Here is a 25,849-nt window from a genome sequence, read left to right as displayed (position 1 = left end):
AATACTTCGTGCATAACGGCGTTGCATGTCGGTATGTGCATTTGCTACATTTCTCACGTCAGCAGCGAGTCAATAGTGATCATTGATCTCGTATTGACTCATTGATTTATTAAGAAAGTAGCGAAGTAAGTAAGAAAATTGAAATCTTATCGCTGCAACGAATCTGTAAAAGCCACCACAGCTGCCACTAATACCAGAAATAGCAACAAAAAGTAGTTTGGAGAGCAGCTCGTAGTAAATACAATTCAGTACGATTACGCAACAGTGGCGCACGGTGGACCGCTGAGAGCAGTCGGGACACCGGGTAAGAGATTAATGACTTCAAAGCGCTGAATTAAATTATTAGGTTTATAATAAATATCGGCGACGAAAGCTTGAGTTAAAGCGAATATGGTGGCCGGCTGTGTTACTGAAGCGTGCGACCCCTCTACCCCCTTTTTTCTTAAGCGAATGCTATGAACGAGTGAAACTAGGGGAAGCGAGGCAAGAAAGATCGACTGTCGCGCTGTAAAACTGAGAATGTAGTTCAACGCTTTAAATTTAACCGTAATAACCACAAAGCCGCCGAGCAGCGCCAACAACAACTGCGCCAGTAAACCGAAAGAAATTTGTGGCAAGCTTGGATGGATATTGGTTATGGTGTCACATGAACAAAATAAAAAAAAAACAGTTATGCAAAAACAACAGCAACAAAAAATTATAAAACGACATGTAAAAACAACAACAAAGATAGTAATATAGCAACAACAGAAAATAATATAACAACAAACTTAACAACAACAACAAATACCATGGCAACAACAACCAAAGCAAAATCACCAATAATAACAACAACAACAACAACGTATTACACCAAATAATAACAATAGCGACAACAACTAAACAAACTGCACCATTAACAGCAGCGCAACAGAGATAATGGACTGCGTGCAACATGTCGGAAGGTGATAATTTTTGTGGCGGTGTTGCAATATGGCAAAGCAAATGTGGCAAATGCAACAAATCGAACGCAGCCACCAAAACCAAGCAGCAAAACATGAAAAGCAACGGCAGTCGGGTTAGCAATAATAATGACAACCAACAACAACAACCGCAATGTTCAACCAATAGCAACAACAACAACTTCAACGCTAAAAACGCTTTAACTGTGACGTGAGAAATGCAAATTTCAAGCTGCTGAACCGTATAAGAGCACGATAATGCACTTATATTCAACTGTATGTTTGCATTTAAGCTTGTGTATGTGCTTTTAGGCTTGCATATGTGTAACTCGGTGTCGGCGCCTACTTGTTTGCAACTGTGCAATATGGCAGTACTGCTGATATGGGGCAAGTAGTCAAATATGTTGCACAGCAATCAATTGACAGTGGGGAGTGAGCGGCAGAGCGGGAAAGGGGGGAAGGAAATGTGGCGCAAAAATTGCAGTTAACTGCCATGTCGCTTGGGGATCGGCAAATTGCACCAAACATACTCATACACACTCACACGCTCAATCACCATCAAAGTTGTTTAATCTGTGTTATGTGTTGTTGTTGTTGTTGTATCGATCGCTTTTATTTGTCAGTATTACATTTGTCTGCTGTTAACGGTTATGATATGGGTCGTAACGCTTAACCGAGTTGAGGCAAGATTTTAAACGCTGAACGCTGAATATGCTAAACAGGCAGTCGCAGTAGCTGCTGTGGTAGGGAGCTGCGCGGTGCTACGTGGTGGCATGATTGTATGGAAATCTAATCGTCATGTTATTCAATTGTTTTACCGCATGTTACGTACGCCAAGTATCTATAGTGAGTGCTTTGCGAATGCCATAACACCCTTGTTGTGTTTGTGTGAGTTTATGTGTCTACTCGCTGGCAGTTGGTGCGATAAATGCCACTTGCGGATAAAATGTGGGCTGCTGATTGATTATTTAGGTGTTCCGCTGTCAATTGTTGTGTAATTCTTTAAAAAACGCACGAGTAAGCGATTAGCTGCAAATGCCACCGACTATATATGAATATGATTGAACTCTTAAGTGAGTGAGTGAGGGCGCACTCTACAGAGTACAGTTCAATGTATTTCTAAATTATGAAATTATAATTCTTTATACCATGAACAGCATACATTAAGTTTGCCACGAAGTTTGTAGCACCCAGTAGGAAACGATGGAACCCTCTATAAAATATTAGTGTATATAAATGATCAGCGTGACGGACTGAGTCGATTTAGTTCGTCTGCCTGTCAATTTGTCTGTATATATGCGTTGCAGTCGCTCAGTTTTTGAGATCTTGATCTGAAATTTTGTACACGTCCTTTTCCCCTCTAAAAGCTGCTCATTTTTCGCAACCCTCGATATAGAGCTAATACAGTATATACTCGCCATACAAACTGTTCAATCTTATATGTGAAACCTGTTTATGCGACAAGCTATCTTCGCGAAATTCGGCATGGATTAATGCTGCAATCTGAAAATATATTGTGCTGATCGGACCACTACATCATATAGCTGCCATGCAAACTGACCAATCCACATTAAGTTCTTTTATTGAAACTTTTTTGTCAGTCAAGATATCGGACCGGTACAGCATAAGGCTGCCTTACAAGCTGTTCGATTAAAATCAAGTTCTGTATAGCATAAAATTTTCACAATTTCTGATGTTTCTACTTCAATTTTTAATGTGACGACTCTGTAATGGAATAAGAATTGTGTCTGCTTCTTTATTATAACGCTTTTATTTGATTCACCTGTATGTTTGTATATATGTATGCACGGATGTTTGTAATTTTTTTTTGGTACTGACATTGAAAGACACTGGTAAAATAATCAACAGTTTGATTGGCACTGAAAACAAAAAAAAGGAAAGGCTAAATTCGGCAAATTTCTCAGCATAATTTGGAGCGTTTTAGCAGAATAAAACCGATTTCTTACATCGTTTTATAACTTTGAATGAGACTTGGATCTACCACCATGATTCTAAATTGAAAAAAAAAAACGTTTACAGTGGACTGAGAGCTGGTTGTTCAGCTCCAAAGCTGGTGAAGTCACAACGCGCAGCAAAGAAGGTTATGACATCAGTTTTTTGGGATGCAAGAGAGATTTTGTTGATTAATTATCTGCAGAAACGTAAAATAATTAACTCTGAATATTATTGCAGCCTTTTGGTTCAGCTGGATGAAAAAATACGTAAGAAAAGATTTGGCTTGCAGCACAAAAAACTCAGTTCTCAACAAGGCAATGCACCTGCTGTCAAAGTTGTTTTAACAATGACATAATTCAACGAATTAAAGTACGAATTGCTTGAGCATCCAATGTAGTAACCAGATTCGGCTCCCAGCGACTACTACATCTTCAGAAATCTGAAACAATTCCTTCGTGGCAAACATTTTTCGTCGAATGAAGAAGATTGTACAACCGTAGACGGGTATTTTACAGAGCTTCCGGAATGTCATTATAGGGATGGCATAAAAAAATTATTGGAGGAATTTGAGGAATAAGTGTATTGAAGTTAAGGGCGGTTATATTGCCTAGGAGAATATATTTCGTATCAAAAACAATATTTTGTCATTTCGAGCGCCGAAATGTTTCAACCGACCTGTATGTGATATAAACTAATCGCATTTTTTAAATTCACAAGTTGATATAAACCCTTTAAGAGAATTGTCGGAATAGTTAATATGGCGTAAAAAATAAGAACAACTTAAAGCGGAAATTAGCAATTTTAAGTAATTTTTTTTCCTCACTTTTAAATAAATTTGACGCACAAGAAGTGTGCAAAAAATGCGAGTTGGTTTGGTGACACCATTTTATCATTTGCCTTGCCATTGTTAACGGTACAAAGCGGACAACGCTTTTGTGTGCCCTTTTCATCTCTTTAGAAATGTCTCCAACCACCCACAACAAAAGCGCGCACAGCATGACATAACATAAACACTTGTTCATAAGCGCCAAAACTGCTTTGTTGCATGTGGTTTGTAGTGTGTTAGCATTGGTGAGGACGCGCGGAGTGCGGTGCGTACTCATCTGTCGGCACGAAACTACGCTGCTGTGCCAAATTCACAGCACTTTCTTGCATTTCTTTTCTACACTACGCGTTTTTGTTCTTGTTGTTGTGTGTGTGGAAAAGTGTGTTTTTGTTTTCCCTTTTTATGTTGTCTACTCCACCTGCGCTTTCCATTGACAAACGCATCAGCACGCGAGCTCACATGCTCCACTTTCGGTTTCTTTGCGGCGCGCGTACGCTTAGCCTTCAGTTTGTTGACAGTCACACACACACATTCACGCGTACTTAAGTGCGTCCACAAGCGCCCCGTGGCCCCTTCAACGCGCACGCTGCAAATATGCGCGCCAACTGAAGTCAGTGTTGTGTTTTCGTAAAACACTTTTATGTGGTTTCTCTTTCTTTTTGACATTATTCAACATTTCTTCTTGTTTGTTTTGCCTAACTGTCAATTTTTACACACATACATACACACCCCGTCGCAGAGCCGCATGGTCGTCCAATTGTTATGCCGCGCCACAAAAGCGGCGCACACTTAAACGCATACAAAACGCCCACCAACTTGCACTTAAGAGCCCGAAATAAACTTGAAAGCGGCTACAACAAATATCCAACAACAACAACCAGTGGGTTATTTGTAATCTTTAAATAGCACGAAATACGAAAATAAAACTGTCATTAAATGCCGCCGATGTGCAATCTATCGATTGCGGCACTTAACGGTAGCGAACGCGCGCGAAAAGTGTAATTTGCATGCAGTCGTCACTTTTCGTACGCTGCTCGTCTCACATACTCATCTGCAGACGTATAGTATGTGCGCATTCCTGTGCTCGTTATTTTATTACCAAATTTTCTTGCTTGTTGCTTGTTGTTATTGCTTTTATTTTGGTATTATCTCTGTCGCTCGGCGAACGATTGCCTCATCCATCGATTGTGTAATTTCGTCGCTAACTGCATATGCTACATACAGACGTGCATACGAGCGAAGCTCGACGTTAATGAGGTCTTCATTTCGTTTACCGTTGTTTATTTTTTGTTAATCTGTTTGTGCTTTTGTTGTGGTCGCAAATTCGATTGTCTTTAAATTTAGCGTATAATTTGCTTGCTCCGTCCCCCTACGGCTCGGTGTGATGTAACATTCTCTTATGTCGTAAAACATCGCTCGTTTCATTTGAATTGGCAAAACGTTTGCTGCATTGCATTTTCATTGCTGTCAAAGTACGCGTAACTCTTCTAATCAGCCTGATGCTTCTTTAGACTAAGCGCATAGTGAGGCGCGCTGCCAAACAGCAAAAATATTCTTCGTAGCCTATATGGTGCTCTGTGATCACATGACTGCTACTGGTCTTCATTACGCTTTCTTATTGAGCTTATCGCCAGTCTTTAGAAAGTGGCGAATCGAACACACCACTTTCAATATAATTAAATTTAGACAGCAAAGAGAGATTTTAATGAGTTGCCCGTATTATTTTTTATTACATTGAAATAGATCGCCTTGAAGCTGCTTTCAGTTGCAATTTTTTTTGTCAATCGATGAAAAATAGCCTGTCTCAAAGCGATTGCTTATTTGATGAAGCTGGTCTGGTATATTACAAGAAACCTTTGTGCGTTTGATATTTTCGTATTTTCGTGAGTATTGATTTTTTTTATAAGCGCCGCAGTTTCTTTTCATAACTGTTGGTGCAGTCTTTTTTGAATCATAATATACCACACCTGATCAGTTGCATGCCTACTTGTCCTGTTTCTTAATAACTATCCGACGAGCTGATATACCCCACATTAGCACCTGCTATATGGTGCGAATAATAATCGATATTAGAAGTTTCGAATTGAAAAAGTGGCCGATCTGAACAATTTTATAGGAAGTAAAAGCGGTGCCTTGTATAATAATCTTTGTCAAATTTGGTGAAGATAACTTTTCAAATAAAAAAAGTAAAAATTGATCATTTAAATATCCTCAATTGGTATATTAGCGTTGCCACTAAAATGTTGATTTTAAAAATTTTATGCATGCAAAAAATTGAATAAAAAACCATAAATAGATTCTTAACATATTTATTTAATTATCGTAATTGTTATTTTGGGGTTGCCACTTTATTGAAAATTAAAAAATATACGCATTAAAATATTTTTTATGCATGTTTTTAAAGACTTTGCAAAGGAATTTTATTTTAGTTTTTATAAAGGTTGCGACTGTTTTTATTTTATCTAGATATTTTATAAACAAATTTTGTTAAATAATGGCAATTCCCAAACCAAAAAATCCAAAAATTAGGTACAAAATTTTTCAATATCTTTTCAAGTTTTAGCTTTATTTACATTAGCGTGGGTCAGTACTGTATAAAAATTCCCGATACATACATACATATACCAAATGTATGTAAACACACCATACATTTACTGCGCATGCAACTTTGATAGTTATGCGCTTAATTAGTTTTCATTACTCGTTCGGTTTCAGACCATTTGTGTTTTGCAGGCACCGAGGCATACCTCAATCATAATAAAAGTAAACATTTTCTGCATAAAAACGTTGTAAATCGTGTTGGCATTCATGATTAAAGTGGACAGTTCTGATTTGCTGGCGCAACGACGTGAAATAATTTTTTATTATTATAAATAGTTTTAATTATAAAGCGGACAGGTCATTAAGAAAACGAAAGTACTCGTAGCATTGCAAATGGGAAAGGAAGTGTGGTAACAGTGTAATTCTTGGAAGCTGAGCTTTTAAGAGACATCTCTTTTCACTCTCCATTTGGTGTAGTTGCAGACACGGTGAATGTGGTAAAGATAGTGGAAAATGTAAGACATTCTGCCGACTACAAAGCGTTATGCTTGGAGAGCTGCGAGTGTTTGTAATCAAGTTCTGTAGTTGATCAGTGCTTGAGCCGGTAAATGCGAAGGTAATGTTAGAATTAATCCTGAAACTGCTAACTCCGAACTCTGTATTGTACTTTCCCCCAAATTTTTTATTCAAAAGTTTAGGATATAATAAATAATAAATAATTATTAACAAAAATTATTGAGTGAGTCAAGCGCAAAAATTCCTGTGATTAATGCAGGTCACTGAGATGAACGCAGGACGTTTGATATAAATTTCATGTTAGAATTGTCTGAAGTATATTTAAAAATGTTAACTGTGTTGAGAAATTGTAATTTGTGCCAAAGTTTGGTGAGTGTCGAATGAAACAAACAACTAGTGTAAATAAAATAGACCAGTCTAATCATATCGAAGAGAGAAGAATAGGGGGAAAGAGAGGAGAGGAAAGAGAGCAAATATAGAGGAGCAATTATAGAGGTGGTGGTTAGTAATACATAGTAGAGCTCGCACTGAGTTGGTCGGGAAATAGATCACTAATCCGTCTGCGATAATATAAAAATTATACGTTTCCGAAGTCTATCGGAATCATCTACTTGTGAATGCGAATTATTAGGAATTTTAAAAATTCTTTTACCTGGACACATTAACATACTTTCTTAGTCTGTTTAATATTACGTAGTTTCCTTATTTCCACACATACTTGTACGTACACATACTTATGTGATCCATTTATTGCATGAGACATCGAACCTTAGATGTTATTCAATATGTCTCGCTGCAATTCGGACACACTGTTTCACTTTTACATGTGTAAGTAGGTATTTATGCATTACTGTAAAAAATGCTTATAAATTTATCATGTAAGCGAAATCACAATTTGTTGTGCATATTAATTAATTTATTAGACGTGAATATCGACAAAGCTGTGTATGAGTAGTGTCTACTTGTATATATTGTCTATGCATAAGTATACATATATGCATGTGTGTAAATGAATACATACCGACAATGGCCAACAAGTGAACGGTAGCAATTGCAGACAATCATGAAACGTGAAGCAATTTTAATTAATATCTTTTTTCATTATTATTATTATTTCTTATTATGCTTCTATTTTGTTCTGATAAAAATCAAGCTAAAGAATGCCTTTGTTCGAAATTAGTATGCTATGAACAAATACCAGTGAGTAATTAAATATATATTTTTTTCAATGTAAAACACTTCTAGATATATTTTTATTTGTAGTATGTATGTACAATACATTAGGGAGGGTAAAAAAAACGAATCTTTTTTTTCGCTTGGTAGTCTGAAAAATTGGTTGATAGACAGCTCTAAGAAAGGCTCGCCAAGTATGAGCTTGGGAAGGTCCTCCGCCTATTTAATTTTTTAAATCATTGAAAAAACATAATTTTAATTGCAAAGCTCACATTTTTATAGGAAATTTTATGCTCTACAAAAATGGCTTGTATAATTTTTTTGATTAAGTTAAGCGTTTACGATAAATTCTTCGTCAAACATTACTGCTTATCGAAGACAAAAACAAAAAACATTTTGTAGAGCATGCAATTTCCTACAAAATTTATTAAACGCGATAGTTTTTGAAGTAGTTGAAGAGATATGAGTTTTTCTATCTGATAATAGAAAAAATAGAAATCCGTTAGGCGGAGGACCTTCGCTTTACAATTAAGAGCTTATACTTGGGGAGCCTTTCTTAGAGGTGTCTATCAACAAATTTTTCAGAGAATCGACATACCCACTCTAATGTACATATACGATACTGTTAACTTGTTCCCGTTAATTGAGTATCTCCGCAAGCATTCGATCATTTTAATCAGTATTCCCTGTTATCGTTTCCCATATACATAAATACTTGTGTATTGCATTAAAGCTAAACTTATGGATACGTTTTTTTATTGACAAATATTAAAAAACTCATTTGATAACTACTGTATAAACAAAAAATGTACCTCAGCTATCTCACGCACTCACTATACCTGTATTTGTTTTTGTTTGCTAGGTAAAGATTATGTAGGATTTTATAAGCTTTATATATAGTATGCCATCATTAAACTAATATTTACATTTACTAGTGATTTTATAGTATATTCTTTTTATACCCTGAACGGTTATATTAAGTTTGCCACGAAGTTTGTAACACACAGAAGGTAACGTCAGAGACCCTATTAAGTATGTACAATATATAAGTGATCAGCATGACTGTACGTCTGTCTGTCCGTCGGTCTGTATGTGTACGCGAACTAGTCCCTCAGTTTTGGAGATATCGATATCGAAATTTTGTACATGACCTTTTCTCCCAAAGAAACTTCTCTCTTTTGTCGTAACCGTCGTTATCGGACCACTATAGCATATAGCTGTCACACAAACTGAACCATCGAAATCAAGTGCTTGTATGGAAAACTTTTTCGACGAGATATCTTCAACAAATTTGGCATAGGTTTTTATCTAAGGGGATGGTACCATCTCTGGAGAAATTGTTCAGGTCGAGTCACTATAGCATATGACTGGCATACAAACTGACTGATCAAAATCAAGTTCTTGTGAGGTCGCTTTTATATTCGTGAGCAGTATTATAGCTTTCTTTCTCTTTAGCAATTCTTTTAATATAATGTTTTATCATGTTCTAAGTAATTAATTCTGAATATAGTTTCTTACGGTGGTATCATGTAATGACTCTTAAGGTAATATTGGCGAAAACGTAATAATAATTGTAAATTGTTAAAGTTTAAATAACTATAAAAATAATTTAAATTAGAAGATTTACAATAAACATTTTTTTTTACCTAGAAATTGTTTTAAACTTTAATAGTATGGTATATAAAATCAATTTGTTATTTACCTACTTACTTACACACACGAAACATGCAGAAACGCAACAAATTTATTTATTTTCGAAAATGAGTTCATTGCCAATTTTGTTTATTCGCCAACAATTTTTGGCCATATGTTCTCGAAATAAATTCTGATATCGTCCATATTTCTCAATATCAATTAAAACATATTTTCAAGTGCTGCCTTTTGTTATTTTTAGATAAATTACTTTTCCATTATGAGAGTGCGATTTGATAGAATATGTTTATACCTCCATATATGCATATATAGGTATATATATATATAATATGTACAAACGTGAATAAAGACTACACTGAGAAACATTTTGAGTCACTGGTGGTCAGTATGACAGTGTTTGTAAATTTCACAAATATTTCGTATTTTGTTATTCAGTAAGTTCACTTAAAGAAAATAAAAGTAAAGCCAATTTGTGAAATAGAAGACTTTTTCTGTATAGGCAAACACTTTCAAAGTTACATTTCTTTTTGTCAAAGCAAAAAATTGATATTATTGTTGGTCTTATATGAGCTTTGTAATATATAAATATAATATTATAATTCATTTAAGCTCTCAAAATGTAAGCAATGCAATATCCGCCTATAAAATTATATGGCTACGGACACATTTTTGTAAGTATCATGTCTTTCGCAATGAAAGACTACGTTGTGCTTATGCACTAGCTCGTGTTTTGCCATGGTATTTCTTGATATCGTATAATCAGTTAATTGGAAATATTTTTAACAAATTACGTATTCGTACAGCTATGTACATAATAATAGAAGTGTTTTCTACACTAAGGCAAAAAGCCACACTCTTTAATGAAAATCGGTATCCTATTTGTTTTATACAAAATTATGTTGACTTTTTGGATTGTTTATTTAAAAAAAAGTTCATTTACACAAGGCAGTAATTCAATTATAAAATAATAACTGTAAAATTGGACACTCTATATCAAATACGAGGGCTGCCTTTTATATTTTGGGACTAGAGAACACAAACAAATATTAATCATCGGAAATCGTTATATTGTTTTTCAAAATATTCTCCATTAAGATCTATACACTTTTGCATGTGTTTGACTTTCGCCACTCTGGTTGAGGAGTCTCCTCTTCAGGTGTCGAAAAACGTTGTCCTCTTAATTTATTTTTTACGTACGATAATAAAAAGTCATCCATTGGATGACTCATCAAATCGATTTTTTGTGTGCTCATATTTGCAGTTGTTTAAATCGATGCGTGAAAGCTTGCATTATTTTGGTGAATACTGATCCGTTTTCGGCACTTGGTTTTTCTGATTTCTTGAAAGACAACTGGAAAACAAATGGGTGTACACCACTCAGAAGTTACTGTTCGGCGTTGTTCTAATAGTATGGTTGCGACGTGCTCAGGCTTTCCAAAAAAAAAAAGGCAATCAGTTGCTTGGAAGTGCTCATCTGGAAACACCCATACAGTCGACTGTTGTTTACTTTCGGACTCATACGCTTAAATCTACGATTCATCATCTGCTACGATGTCATAGACATGTTTCGAAGCATGGCTTTCGTATTTTTTTTTTAACATTTCTCTCGACTAAATGACACGAGCCTTTTTTTGAGCGACTGTCAAATTGGGTGGGATTCCATATGAACATATTTTTTTTACAGTCAAATGTTCATGCAATAATGCCCACTAATGCTTATAGTTGTCTCAATCTCACGAAGGGTCACATGACGATCTTGCAATATCAGTTGGCGCACAGCATCAATAGTTTCTGGAACAACAACTGATTTTGGATGACCTTTACGAAATTCGGCTTGGTGTAATCTACGCCCTAGATTGAATTCACCATATCATCGATAAACATTGGTCTTTGATTTAGTTTTATCGCCAAAAATTTAATTAAGTTCATCGATGCACTGTTGCTGAGTTAATCCACGTCGAAAGTTGTAAAAAATAATCACGCTCAATTGTTCGCGATTTATTTCCATTTTTTGGCCGAAATGAATATTTTAAGTTACTGTAAACAAATCAAATGGCGCTCGAATGCCAAAACGTTGGGAATATGTATAATATCAAAAAATTTTACGATAAAGTTGTGAGTTGGCAGATTGCAACACTAGGGTTGCCAAATCTCGAACTATAGAATGCAACCTACCAAAATCAAAATAACTAGAAACAAATTTCTTTTATGCTTTTTCTGTGAAATCGGTTGTTGTGCATCTTAAGCAGTATTTTATAGAGTTCTAGCATTATATAACCTCATGTCACTTTAAAATTTAACTCTATTTTAAGTATTTTAATTTATATATGTATATACAGATCTTTACTATTAACTTGTTGTCTATAAAAAATATAATTACAAATTTTAATTTCAATCTTTATTTACAGGATCAGTATGAAAATATATCGTCACAGACGAACAAAGGCATAGAATTCCTTGAAAAATACTGCAGTTTCATACAAGATCGTCTGGCGATAGAAAAAGAATATGCCACCAAATTGCGGTAAGTTAACTGCATTCGAAATACGTATTTTTAAAGTAGTAAGACAAGGCGCAGACATACTAAAAAAATTGTATGAGGCAACGTGATCCTGTTATCTGCATAAAAGATTACGCTAAATTGTCACGTTTTTTGCAAAATGCCCTATATCGGAATTTGTTTGAAGAATGCTCTAACCTAACCTTGACTCAATTATGCTCTTTCCCGGAATTCAGTTTAGGGCCGCCTTGTATCACTATGTATATTATATAAATAAATTCGGAGGTGAGGTGATCTTTTATTCATCCAAAGAATTACCCAAAATTGTATTGTACATGGCTTGAAAACCAGTGAAATGATTCTATACCCTGAAAGTGCTGATGTGTGAAATTATGTTGGGAACTTAAAAATAAAATATTAAATCATAGATTTAGACTATGGAGAATTTTCCTGTCGGGAACTAATACTAAACTCAACTGCTCATTATATCGTTTTTACCACTACTACGTTATAGTTTTTGTTATTCTCAAGAGGGGTTGTAGATGTGATCAAACTTCGACTTGGAACCAAAGTGATAGCTTTATACTCCTTGAGCCAGAATGTGATATTACAAGTATTGGTCCACATAAAATATCATGTAATTGCTTGCGCTATAAATTAATGCCACTGACAAGATTTAAATCTAAGGTTATGTTGAAACACAGTAGATGAATGACTGTACCTATATACGTTTTTCATTATTTGAACGTTTATTTAAGAAAAAGATGTTCAAGACTATTTTTTTAAGTATTGCCTATCTGAAGCCTAACATTTTTATCATATTTCTGACAATTTGTGGATTCCATACCAAGCGAATTGCGCCGACTTGGTAGCCAATGAAAAAATGAATCAAGCCAATTTTTAATACTCTGTTCTAATGTGAACCATATTCCAATGAGGGCGTTCTGCAGCGACCTTAGCAGTTTCTTATTAATGGTTTCATCCAACTTTAGTAGCTCATAATACAACACACCCTTCTGATCTCACCAAACACCGAACATTATCTTGTTCATGGATATTCGTCTCTGAAAAAATATACACATGACCACAGCCAAATATATTCGTAATACCTAAGTAATACTATATATGTCCCAAATCGACTCTCTTAATCCTGTGAGTAACTCAATCCTTCATAAACTTGTAGATAAAATTTTTATGCGCAAAACTAAACAGAGGTTATATATATATTTGTATTATATACTTTAATTAAATCTACAAGAAATATCTGAGGTTAAATAAGTAAACAACCACATTATTAGAGCTAGAGCGCAACTATTTCTAAACTGTGTGACGGTCACCACACTTAAATTGATTTGTCCTCGTGATTTTCGATTAATTTTGTGACACTATTGACCAAAACATTTGTGACCACACCAAGCATGGCTTGAATTTTATTTGCCGTCCATTCCACGCTGTGCCTCTTAACCGAGCCGAAGTAAAGTAAACAGCAAACAGCAAAGGCTATACAACAAATTAGCAGAAATAAAACAAATCATTTAACATGTTTGGCACATAAGTTCACTTTGTTTTTTAAAAAAATAAAAATAAAATAAATAAATATTTTTAGACACCCAGTTAGGCGGTTATGGGTTGAAGAGTCGCAATTGTGTTAATGTGTGCCGCGTTGTGTTGCTTGAACGCCGCGCCCATTTTCAATAGCGCATAATCCGAAGTTTGCAATAACAACAAGTAATCAAATAAATTTGAAAACAAAAACTACAAATAACAGCTGTGGCAGCCACATTCCTTTGCGTTGCTTAGTAGACACCTGGATGGTTCGAGTGGTCGAATATGATGTTTTCTTTTTTTTTTTTTGTCGAAAATAGTGAATTTTAAAATATTTTTTATATTAGTTTATTTTTTTTTATAATTTTGTTTTTAATAATTTGAACACTTGCATTAAAAATATAATCTGTATATATTTTTTTTCATCCAATTATTGAAATTATTTAATTTAAATATATTTTTTTATTATGAACCAAATTAAATTAAAGCAAATAATCATTGCATTACTATAATTTACTTATTTATTATTTATATTTATTTTTTATAAACTTTTTAATTCTTAATTAATTTAAAAGTTTAGAATTTAATCTTACAAAATTTTCATATTTACGAAGATTCTGTGGAACCTCTGGCTTTTGTGATTTTTTCCCATGGTAGTTAAAAATTAGTATATATGTACACATAATTATTTATTATCGCAGATAAACATTCCAAACTTATATAACCCCCTCCATTAATTCCGCTTATTTACCAATTACTCTTGCACAATTACGCAACCGATTATAAAATAAATACACTTAGCGATGGTATCAATTGAAACGGTCTGTCAATAAAGCCAAGCAACAATTCAACAAATGGCAAGTGACACCAAAGAAGAAATCGCAAATATTTATTTCGCATTAAATTAAAAAGAAAAAGAAATAATATAATAAAAGTAAAAAACAAAAATAATTAAAGTAAAAAACAAGCGAGCTCATAGCTCAATAGCCAAGATCGCCAAAATTGGTGGCGGCTCACCATGTTGAACGAAGAAACCTCATACCTATGTATATGTACATATGTATATATGTTTTTTTTTTCTACATATCACTCTACACCGTTATGCCCAAACGTTCGATCCAACGATCGGCTATTGAGGTGCCAAATCAATGCGCGCTTTGCGGTGGTCCCAGCGAATTCAAAGCCAAGCTAATGCTTACATACATATTAACAAACGTACATATCGCTCCATATGTGCAAAAAAAAATTATTTATATTGTAGATATGTATATGTGAAATATATATGTATTTGCCTCATTTATCTTATTTGCTGCCGCAAAAGCAAAAGTCTGTATCAAATGACGACAGTCGACTTGAAGGTCAGCGGCAAGAGATTAATTTGGCCTCACACACACACATACATACATTCATATGTTACATTTTGGTGTGCCACGCTCAGCGCTTGGCGTGCGACGTTTGGAATGGTGCAGCTGCTGGCTTTTCCACTTAACGCTACTTGTGCTGGGCTTTTAACCGTTTCGCTATTGAAAAATCTCATTAGTTTTTATTTGCGCTTGAGAATGCAATGAGTAATTAAATGATTGTCTTACAAACACACACAAACAAACAAAAAAACACCTTATAATTGGGTGAATTGTAGTAATAAGTAATTGTTGTTTTTGTTGTTTTATGGGTTGCCTTTATTTGCGGTATAGATATGCGATATAGGAAGAGCTTTGGCATTTAGTTAATTAACTCGTATTACTTTTGAAATAAAATAATCGAAATTAGTAGCCCTTAACCTTAAGCATTTTATTGTTAAATATGCTTTCAATTACTCAGATCAAGATTTCCAGAGAGAAGATTTCCAGATTTCCAGATGAAGATGTTCGGCGGAACTAAACTCTCGAAGCTATTATGTGGCTCTCTTAATAATTCGAACCTTTTCTATGAGAGGGCGCTATATGTTTTGTACTCAGACTTAACCTACCAAAAAACGCTTTTATAAAGTTAAAAGTGTAGGACAATTGGTCCGTGAATTAACTGAACCCGAAGAATTTCGTACATAAATCTTTCGTTACTTAATTTTTTTAGGTAACCCTGAAAGAAACATGGAAAAATATTTTGGATAATTTCTAAAGCTCAGTGGGCTTTGTTAGAGGATTAAAGAATAGCCCCAAATATTGAACCTATGTATATTGAGCTCCAATCGTAACCGCGGTTTTTGTAGCGACAAAAAGCATTCCCGAAATTACAATAGTCAGCATTAAATCAAGATGGTTAAGAAGGTCTTGCTATGTGTTCGGCATCATCTACCATGAGCTGCTCTCCTGCGGCCAAATTCTTAATTCGGACCCGTACTGTCAAACAATCGCCCAGAAGTGGTCAGCTTTGACTATAGGAGAGCAATGTTTTGCAACAGGACAGTGCCAAACCACACACATCGATAGTGACTCGCCAGAAGCTCTGGTAGATTCCTTGTAATTTGAATCTGGCATCAAGTGATTATTAACTGTTCGTGTCTATGAACAGGTGCCTAAATCGGGTAATTCTAACAGTGTTAAATAAATCCATACTTGACATCTTTGTACTAGACTTTGCAAACGACCCGGACCAGCTACTCCATGAAGTCATAGCTGACGTTTAGTTAATGAATTTACGGTAAAACTTTCTCTCTTTAAACCCTCTAGTTAATAAAGGTACGGTAAAGACAGTACTAGGTAGGGCCCACTTTCAAGATACCGTTTTAGTAAGGAATATTCCTATTATATTCTGTTTGAATAGTTGGTATAGTTCGTTCGATTCGCTACTCTCTAACGTTCGATAAATCGAACTCAGCTAATATATGGGGGTGAAGGCAAGTGTTCGTATATACTTATTGTACATAAGCACATATGTGGATGTAATTTATCACTTCCTTTATACTATCTTAAACTCCCATACATACAAACGTTATTATTAATATCATACTTAATGCCATTATGTGGTTAATAATTTGTAAAGTGATCAAATTGTGGTTAAATGAAGAACTAAAACAAAACAAGAACAACAACCACAAACTGTCAACCAACAACCCCTTTTGCCTACGAAAGCAACATAATTTGAAATTGAGCGCGGAAATTAGAACTCACCCGCTTGCTCTACCTCAATGTAAGCCCTAGTCTAGTATAGCAAGCTATATTCTAGAGTGATGTAAAAATGAAAAGTCATAAAAAAACGAAATTCAAATCAAAACAAACACCAATAACCGCTGATCGTATAAGTAACACCACAAATGCGTGGTTGCCGCAACAACAACGAGCTTACGATGATACTTTTTGTTGCGCTTATTTTTATTGTTTTGATGCCTAGGCATATACGAGCGTATATATGGATGCATATGCATGTGTGTGAGTTGTAAAGTGAAACCCCAGCATAATCATATTACCACACTTCGACAGTCAAAATGGTGCATATGTTGCGCTTTGGAGGGGAAATGTGGAAAACTACTGTAGTTGGTGGCGCTGACGGGGAGGTCACACCAACAAATTTACATGATTGGTGTCGCATGTGCGAAGTGTGTCCGACACGCAACACACACCTACGAGGGTGCACTTATGTATGTTATAGGCTATCATAGAATACGAGTTCAATGGGGATGGACGGCACACCCTTTGCTAAGTATCCAATTGTCGATAGGCGCTTAAGTAAAATACGCTAACTAATTTTCGTAGCAGTGAACCGTTAGCTTGTGTGTAAGTGCCTGCCACTACTGCCTTATTTACCTAGTTTACAAATTACTGTGTCGGCTTAACGCGCCGCTGTCGAAGTGCAATAATGAGCATTGCGAGGGAAACTAAAAGAAATCTTCTATAAGTATGTTGCGAGGTGTAAATATGAATAAAATCGATTTAGTACTTTTCTTAGCCACCATATGCCTCACCATGTCAAATATGTCGTTCATATGTGAGTTATCTTAATAAAATTGCATGGAAATAGTTTCTGGAGTAATATATTTGATTTAACTAGACGTTATATATGTATACGGGAGATCCCAACCCCGTGAAGTCATAGCTGATGTTGAGCAAACACTAAAGCTTTCTTAGATCTCTTTGAACACTCTAGTTAATGGAGGTACGCTAAAGACAGTACTAGGTATATTTAAGTTGAATGCCAAAGGCATATGAAATCGCACCAGAGTTTGCTATAGCCCCCATATAATGATCAGGGCTGATGTTAAAAACGATTCATATATGGTCGATGTAAAAAATCGTTTCCACTACAGTTGCGTCTACTCTTCCAGTATTGGCAGTATTCCTCAAGCTTATTTGGTGAATTTGTTCAAACGTTACAACAACAACTCACGATAAAAAAAAAGTTTAAAGTTGTTAAGTTTCAACTATCCAAAGTTCGAAATCCCTGCCTGTTGCATAAAAAAATCAGAAATTACCAAAAAACAATAGATTCCTATTTAAAATTTTAATATATTTTTATTTATCTTTGCGCAGTTAAACAATTTCAAAAAATCTTTCAAGATGCATCTCTGTATTATTAATTGTTATCACAGTACCGTAATTCAAATACAAATATGCATTTCTAGCTTTTCATCACACATAGACATACATACATACATATATCCCCATCTGCACAACTTTTTGCAAATTAAATACCTCAAAATGTGTCACCCTGAATAGTGTGCAATTTATAGCCAGCCGAAATGTGAGCGCGCAGCGTGTTTCAAGGTGCGGATATTTATGGCAGACAATGTGATTAAATTTGTGTGTGTGTCTGTGTATATCAGGTTATATTTGTGGACTTAATTAGGCCAAGTGTATGCACAACCAAAATTACTATTTTCGTCCGCCGCCTCCGCCGACGCGACTACTATGAGACTGTATTTCAGTTGAAGGTTTAGCGCCCTGTTATTATTCCCATTATTAATTTCATTTTTGGTAAAACGATCCACTTCAAGCTTCATTACATGGCGTGCGCGCTCATTCTTAAGTGTTAGTGACATGAAGGGTATGATTGAGTAGTTTTGTGTGTTTGGAAACAGTTCGAAAAAATAGTAGCGAAAATAAACGTGGTGATGCCGAATTTTTGACAAAGAAAATTAAATATTTTGGGAGTTATTCACGATATCCACGGCATTCAAACAAGGGTCCTCCACTGTTGCAGTCATTCTGGCCTTCTTCGTGGATGAAACCTGAAAAAATGCTTACTAGTAAATTTTGTCTGTACAATGACCAAAGGTCGAAAAAAAATTAAAAATTTACAAAATGGCGATGATTAAAAAAAAGTTGAATTTAACACAAAATTTTGGTAATTTGTTTATTATTTGATTATCAAAAAATTAGATTTTTGATTGGATAAAAAACAAGAAAAAACGTTAACTTCGGTTGCACCGAAGCTATAATACCCTTTACAGATACAAGTGTTCCTTACAATAACTTGATTCCAATCTAATTTCGTGAAGATGCCTCGTCAAATAAAAAAATTTTCCATGCAGGCACTTTATTCCGGCCGTTCAATTTATATGGCAGATATATGCTATAGTGGTCCGAGATCGGCCGTTCCGTCAAATGAGCAGCTTCTTAGTGAAAAAAGGACAGGTGTAAAATTTCAGATCGATATCTCAAAAACTGAGGGACTAGTTTGCGTATATACAGATCGACGGACAGACAGACGAACATGGCTAAATCGATTCAGCTTAACATGCTGATCATTTATGTATATATGTTATAGGTTCTCCTTCATTTCCTTCTTGGTGTTACAAAATTCGTGGCAAACTTAATTTACCCTGTTCAGGGTATAAAAAGTGGTATGCAGTATATACAGAACATGCAATCAAATTTGTCATTTGTCTACGAGTTATCACTCACGCAAATTTATTTTATCAAACTTTTACTTTTAAGAAAAACGCGTTTAAAGAACATTTCAGAAGGCTATAACTCGAAATCTATTTGAGATATCGTTTTAAAATTTTAGTATGTTGCCTTTGAAGGTATTACCTATCGAAAAAACACATGGATGGCAGTATCCGCCAGTAATCATCCATTTTATATTAATTTGAATTTCTATCGAAATTATTACTGAATTTCCCACACTTGAACTTCTTCCAATTTTGTTGCGCATCTTCAGCATCCATTGTTGCAATTTAAATCAGCAGTAGTGGCGCAACGCAGCTGTTCGTGCTGTCAATGGTCGAGGCATACGCTGATAACGCGATTTTCCCAAGCACTTATAAATATGTAAAAAAAAAAGATGAAAAACAAACAAATTTATTCATCGTTTAGTATTCGTAGAAACAAAATTAGACGCTACGTTTTGTCGAAATTTCGCGCATGCGTGCATTGGCTTCCGAATGAGTCAACTGCCAGCTTCATCGCTTTGTTATATTTTCCGGTTTTTGGGTATATTTTTATTAACAAATATTGTATATCTTAAAGTCTTCATCATTAGCGAGTTCTCGGGTCGTCTAATGGCGATTCTCTGGCAGTCGTTGGTGGTTGCTTGATTCGCAGCTTTTCTAACTTTCGCATATCGGTAACTCCACAGAGTTGCCAGCGGGTGTTTAGTTCAGCGGCTGCTGCATTTGCGAGTTACTTAGTGTTGGTGACTTCTCCTTGATAGTTTGACTTGCGACAATTATTCTTTTTTATTTCTTCTTTCTTTGTCTCGCTGATTTTGTTTTCTGTTTTTAATTTGATTTACGGTGCTACCTTTTGTTGTTTGCGGCTTTTCACACGCATACATACACATCTTGTCACTATTTATGTGTACTTTATCCACGTTTTCCCATGATTTTCTCGTGAATATTTCTAGTTTAACCTGAGCTGTGACGGTTCAAGTCACCTAGCAAGTTAAAGGCATAAACTCGAAGTTAATAAGTTGAAATGCTCTCGCGTAATCGTTAACTTTAAAAAAATTCGATATATTCATAAATTTGCATTTATTATACTCATGGAACATGTTGCTACAGAGTATAATAGTTTTGTTCACCTAACGGTTGTTTGTATCACCTAAAAATAATCGAGTTAGATATAGGGATATGGAGAGATATGGTATATATAAATGATCAAGAAGATGAGACGAGTTAAGTAAAAACTGAAATATCTTAACGAAACTTGGTACACGTGTTCCTTGGTAAAAAAGGCGCAATCGGAACACTGCCACGCCCACAAAACATCGTTAATTGATAATTGCCATAACAAAGCCGCAAATTAAGATACAAAACTGTAATTTTGGCAACGTATTGCAATAATGAGTGGCAGATGTGGTTTGCAATTTGTTTAAAAGTGGGCGTGACACCGCCTGCTAATTGGTTTAATATATTATATATACCTCCCAAACTATTCAAGCTATATCACCTAAATTTGCACAGGACATAGCATTTCAAAAGCTCTTGCGGCAGCATGAAAATAGGTGGAATCGGATGATAACCACGCCCACTCCTCATATAACGGTTTTCTTAAAAACTACTAAAACTGCGATAAATCAATAACGAAATACGTCAGAAACAATAAATTTTACATCCGAGATGACACGAAAGGACTTTACTGGAGCAGGTATAAAAATTGGATAATGGGCGTGGCACCGCCCACATATAGGAGAGATCACATATCTCCGGTCCTACTCGATCAATTTCAACCAAATCCGGCACATACCATAATCATGACGCTCCTATGTCTACTCGGTCTACAGCCACGCCTACTTCCCAAATCAAGCATTATTTAATAAATATATCGGAATACAAATTTGCACGAATATTTCCTTTAAGGTATGCTGTCTCAGGTCTAAAAATTGTCAAATTGGATCATAACTATTCAAGCTCCTATATACCGGAAATGTGGAACTCAAAACTTATGGCTGACTTTTTGCCGAAAATATCAGCCAATCTGTGAGATATATAATATATATATATATGAAAGAAAAGTATTAGAAAACCTCGTGACTAAGAAGTCATCAAACGCCAACCGTTTACACCTAAATGAAAGTTGATGTAAAAACTCATGAGGTTTGGTTAAAAAAAATTGTGTTTTCAAGTAAGATTTAAAAATGTCGTAACGATTATTTTCTAGGGTCTCAAAAATTTGAAAAATTTTTTGGGGTTATCAAGTTTTAATTTTGTATTTATACTTTGTTTTATTGTTTATTCCTAATCTATAATTTACCCCAGTGAAATCTCAGCTTGTAGTTATGATTATTTCATTTGTTGAATATTTTGTTGTAGCATTTGTTTTTGTAACTTGTTCGTTACTTTTCTAAAGCAATTCACATTGAAAACATAAGTTGTGGGTATGCAACTAACGAGCCGGCGAAGCAGCCAACTAAATAAACATGATCCATCAGTGCGAAGCATTCATTCGTTAATTCGTTCAGTTGCTCGGCTGCGCAGATTTTCAATGCCTTTACTCGAATCATCTATCATTAAATAGTTGAATGATTGAATAGGTGGATAGATGGATGGATGAGTAGTTTGTTGTTGACTGTGCTTCACTGAAAGTATGTTTGTTGTTGTTATTGCTACTTTCTTGCACTCACACGATATGTCGGCGTGCCGTGAGTAACTTCACTGAAGCTCATCAAGCGCACAATTGGCGCCACGCATGCGCATGCACTTGCAACGCGTCTAACGACTTCTTCGCGCTGAATAAGCTACAAATATATATAGTTAGATATATATACATAGATTCACATACTTTGCATATGCATACTGGAAAACTTAATAAGCATAATTTGCATGCATTAGCGTTGATCACATAGCGCATGCACATAATTAAGACATAAATATATATGTACCATACATATATATTTTGTATTACAAAAATAATTTTAAATATTTTATTATTTAAATAAATTTAATTATATTCATTTGTATTTGTGTACCTTTTTGTACGCCTAAGCATTTAATTAATAATTTTCTCTTTTTCTTCACTTGCAGACGCTTAGCGAAAAGCTACCAGCCCAAAAAGCGCGAGGAGGAAGACAACGAGTAAGTATACCAAACCTGCGATTAACTTGTATTACTAACACATTTTTTTCATAAATAAATAATTAAATTAAATTGTTTGCTTCGCTTGTGTTGGCTTTGCGTCGAGTCCAATTTTGTTGCATGAAAGCACAATTAATAACAACATAACAACTATTGTTGCGTGCAACGCTCAACTGCAGTTGTTTTGTCTTCTTTTTGTGGTTTTCATTTTCGTAACAAGCTGGCATTTTTAAATTGTTTGGACTCGCGCTATTAGACGCAACAATGTCATGCACCAGTTGCATTGGCTAACCGCTTACTGCACATATTATTCATCGATTTTACTTAGTATTTCTTAGTTTGCTGATAATAATGTGAATTCATTTGTATGTTGTTTTTATACCCTGAACAGGGTATATTAAGTTTGGCACAAATTTTTTATCCATCAGCAAACGTTGGATACCCTAAAAAATGTATAGGTAAAACTGTGCGGTATATTATTGAAATTCTGAGAGAATATTTTCCTCATAATAGTGTGCCCTTGAGTTAAAACTGGGTAAAATCGGTTCAATGCTACCACTAGACCCCATTTGCCCTATATACGCATGCTGAACTTTCCGAGAAGTTTTTTCATGACAGAAATGCGGAAAATTTGACTTCGCAGAATTAGTTAATTTACCTTCTGGTTTATTTTTCTTGTCGCTCTGCATCCATTAATCATTTTTGTGTCATCAACATCTTATTGAAATTTTCTTAATATCCCAATAATAAATAATCAAAATAAAGCACAGAAAAATATAAATTTATTTAAAAAGCCAATATTTTTGTTTTGTTTTTGGTTTTGGTCTTGATTTAAACCTTTTATTACATTTTGTGTTTGAACCAACGCGCCTTTATTTTATCACACACTGACAAATTAATATCCATTTGGGACCATATTCATTTAAAAAAAATCTTAATTCTTCTGCTAGCAGATCCGTTTATTTTTTTGGTTACAAAATGTTACTCTCTTAGTAACCAAATTAACGATTTCACTCCCAGATATGATTTGCAAGAATGGCTAGTGCCACACTTGGATCTCTATAGCGGTTATTTCTTACACCTTTTACTAACGATTTAACGACGAGATCTTAGCACTTAAATATATTTATTAAATCTTCCATTAGGGTGGCCTAGGATATCAGTTATCAGCTTAGTTGAAAATTTATGTTTAGTGAAAGACAAATTTTTTCATCTAAAATATCTCATATAACTGAGTACTTGTAAGCATATAGCATATATGGTACCCTATATTTATATGAGGCCGTCATGCGCCCACTTATGGGCGTATAATCCAAATTTAGCAAATTTTATATTATTGCTTTGTTTGTTTTTTTGCAAATTATGGGCTGCCTGCCAATTTGTGCGTACTTTTCATGAGTTTTATATTTTTAAATAATAAAAGGCATTTTATATTCTCAGTCACATTAACTTGTGATTACACATACATATATATGTACTCTTGCGTTTCATTTCTTGAGTATAAATTTAATTTCAAAAAATTCTATTTTTTGAACAAAAAGAAATTGCGTAATTACTGTCCAAAAGAACAACAAAGAAATTACTTCAAAGATAACTAAAAAAATATGATTTTTTGAGTAAATTTTTTAAAACTTTTACAAAACTATATTTAACTTTATTTAAAAGTTAAACCAATACCGTTAATTAGTTTTTGAATAGGAATAATTTTGAAATTTTTGTGCTTATGTATTTTTCACGTCTATTATTTTTTTTTCTTACTTGTTTTATAAGTAATTATACCAGGGTAAAAAATTTTTGAAAACAAAAAAAATCATAGTTGGATGAAACCCATCGGAAACGAAAGATAAAATAACAAACATTAAAGAAAAATTAATTTACGGGCGATCCGAGGTCGGGAAAAAGAAGAGGAGCGGCGTGATTGAATGTTTAAGCGTTAAAAACTGTTTATCTCGATATCCGGCAAAGCTACAAGTCTTGTTATATAGTACTGTTGTACGTATTGAAAAGATCTATAACTTCTCAAAATTTATAGTAAAAATTCAAATAATCAAATTTTTGGGTTTTTTCATTTTTTTCTTGTATACAATTTTTTTTTCCATGAAATGTGTGGTAAACTTACCGTGGTAAAGTTCCTCAGAATAGCCATTCTATATCAAAATGGCAATACAAATTTTTTATACACTCAAATATATATTTAATCAAGTCTGAAAAAGAGAAATACGTTTCGTTTTCCTTTTACTACGAGATTAAAATGTTAAAGTTGGATATTTTTCGGGCGGCTCTAGACTGCACGTAATCCAAAAAATTAATTAGTACTTGTTTATCAGCTGTGCAAAAGGCTCTGTATTTCACTTTCAGTTGCAAATATTTTGTTCAGTACTGTATTTATATTTTTTTATTAGTACTGTGGCCGTTTATAAATATCTTGCATTTTTTTTTGCTAAATTTAGTACTATATAATATTTTTAATAATTTTCCTACAAATATGAGTAAAAACATTATATGATGTTTAAATTTTCTCAGCCGTTGTTTGTCTGCAAATATTTACAATATAATTTTTAAATGCTTATTTTATTTTCTTCGCAACAATTTAGTTCAATGGCCATTTACGACGAGTACTTGAAAGTTGTTGGTTTTGTATACAACACTGGTCTTTTTTTGCGCCGGTTGCGAAAAATTACGCGCTTTTCATTTAAATATTTTCCATATTTTTCTCGCTGCTCTGGCTCTGCTTATGATATACCTATGTACAAGGTGCAATTCAAAAGTTTCAGGACTTTTATTAAAAAACGAATATTTCATTGTTTTTTTTTTTTAATTTATTGGTCGCCTTCAAAATAGTCTCCTTCCGCCTGAATACAACTTTTTGCACGTTCAAGAAGGTTATCGAATGACTTTTTTAGGTCATTTGTCGGTATAGCGTTGAGGATGGCGGTCGTCGCCTTTTGGATGGTATCAACGTCAGCATAGCGGTTTCCTTGCATGGCAAATGTAGTTTTCCGAACAAATAAAAATCGCAGGGTGCCATATCAGGCGAATAGGGTGAATGGTTGATGATATGAATGCGATTTTTGGTCAAATTGAATGTTGGATTCTGAGGCCTTTTTCGTGTTGTTTCAAAGTGTGCCGGACAAATCGCGCACAAACCTTTCTGAGGCCCAAATTTTCTGCCAAAATACGATAAATCGACGCTGCGGATATTGATAATTCCGATTCCATATATTTAAGCGATGATTTCGGCTCTT

The 25,849-nt window shown here is 34.5% G+C and overlaps 1 protein-coding gene across 26 annotated transcripts in view; it reads left to right on the top strand.

The window, feature by feature from the left end:
• Positions 1–25,849, top strand: part of Cip4 (formin-binding protein 1-like Cip4) — a 127,982-nt gene that overhangs the window by 88,915 nt on the left and 13,218 nt on the right. For all 26 annotated transcript variants that reach the window (XM_036370906.2, XM_070111827.1, XM_036370903.2 and 23 more), the window contains 2 exons: positions 12,015–12,130; positions 22,554–22,604. In XM_036370906.2, coding sequence (XP_036226799.1) covers positions 12,015–12,130; positions 22,554–22,604 — 167 coding nt within the window. The remainder of the gene's footprint in view (positions 1–12,014; positions 12,131–22,553; positions 22,605–25,849) is intronic.

Source organism: Bactrocera oleae, chromosome 6 (assembly GCF_042242935.1).
Source record: "Bactrocera oleae isolate idBacOlea1 chromosome 6, idBacOlea1, whole genome shotgun sequence".
Taxonomy (NCBI): Eukaryota; Metazoa; Arthropoda; class Insecta; order Diptera; family Tephritidae; genus Bactrocera; species Bactrocera oleae.
The sequence above is the reverse complement of the archived record's forward strand: the minus strand, read 5'-3'. Positions and strand labels throughout refer to the sequence as shown.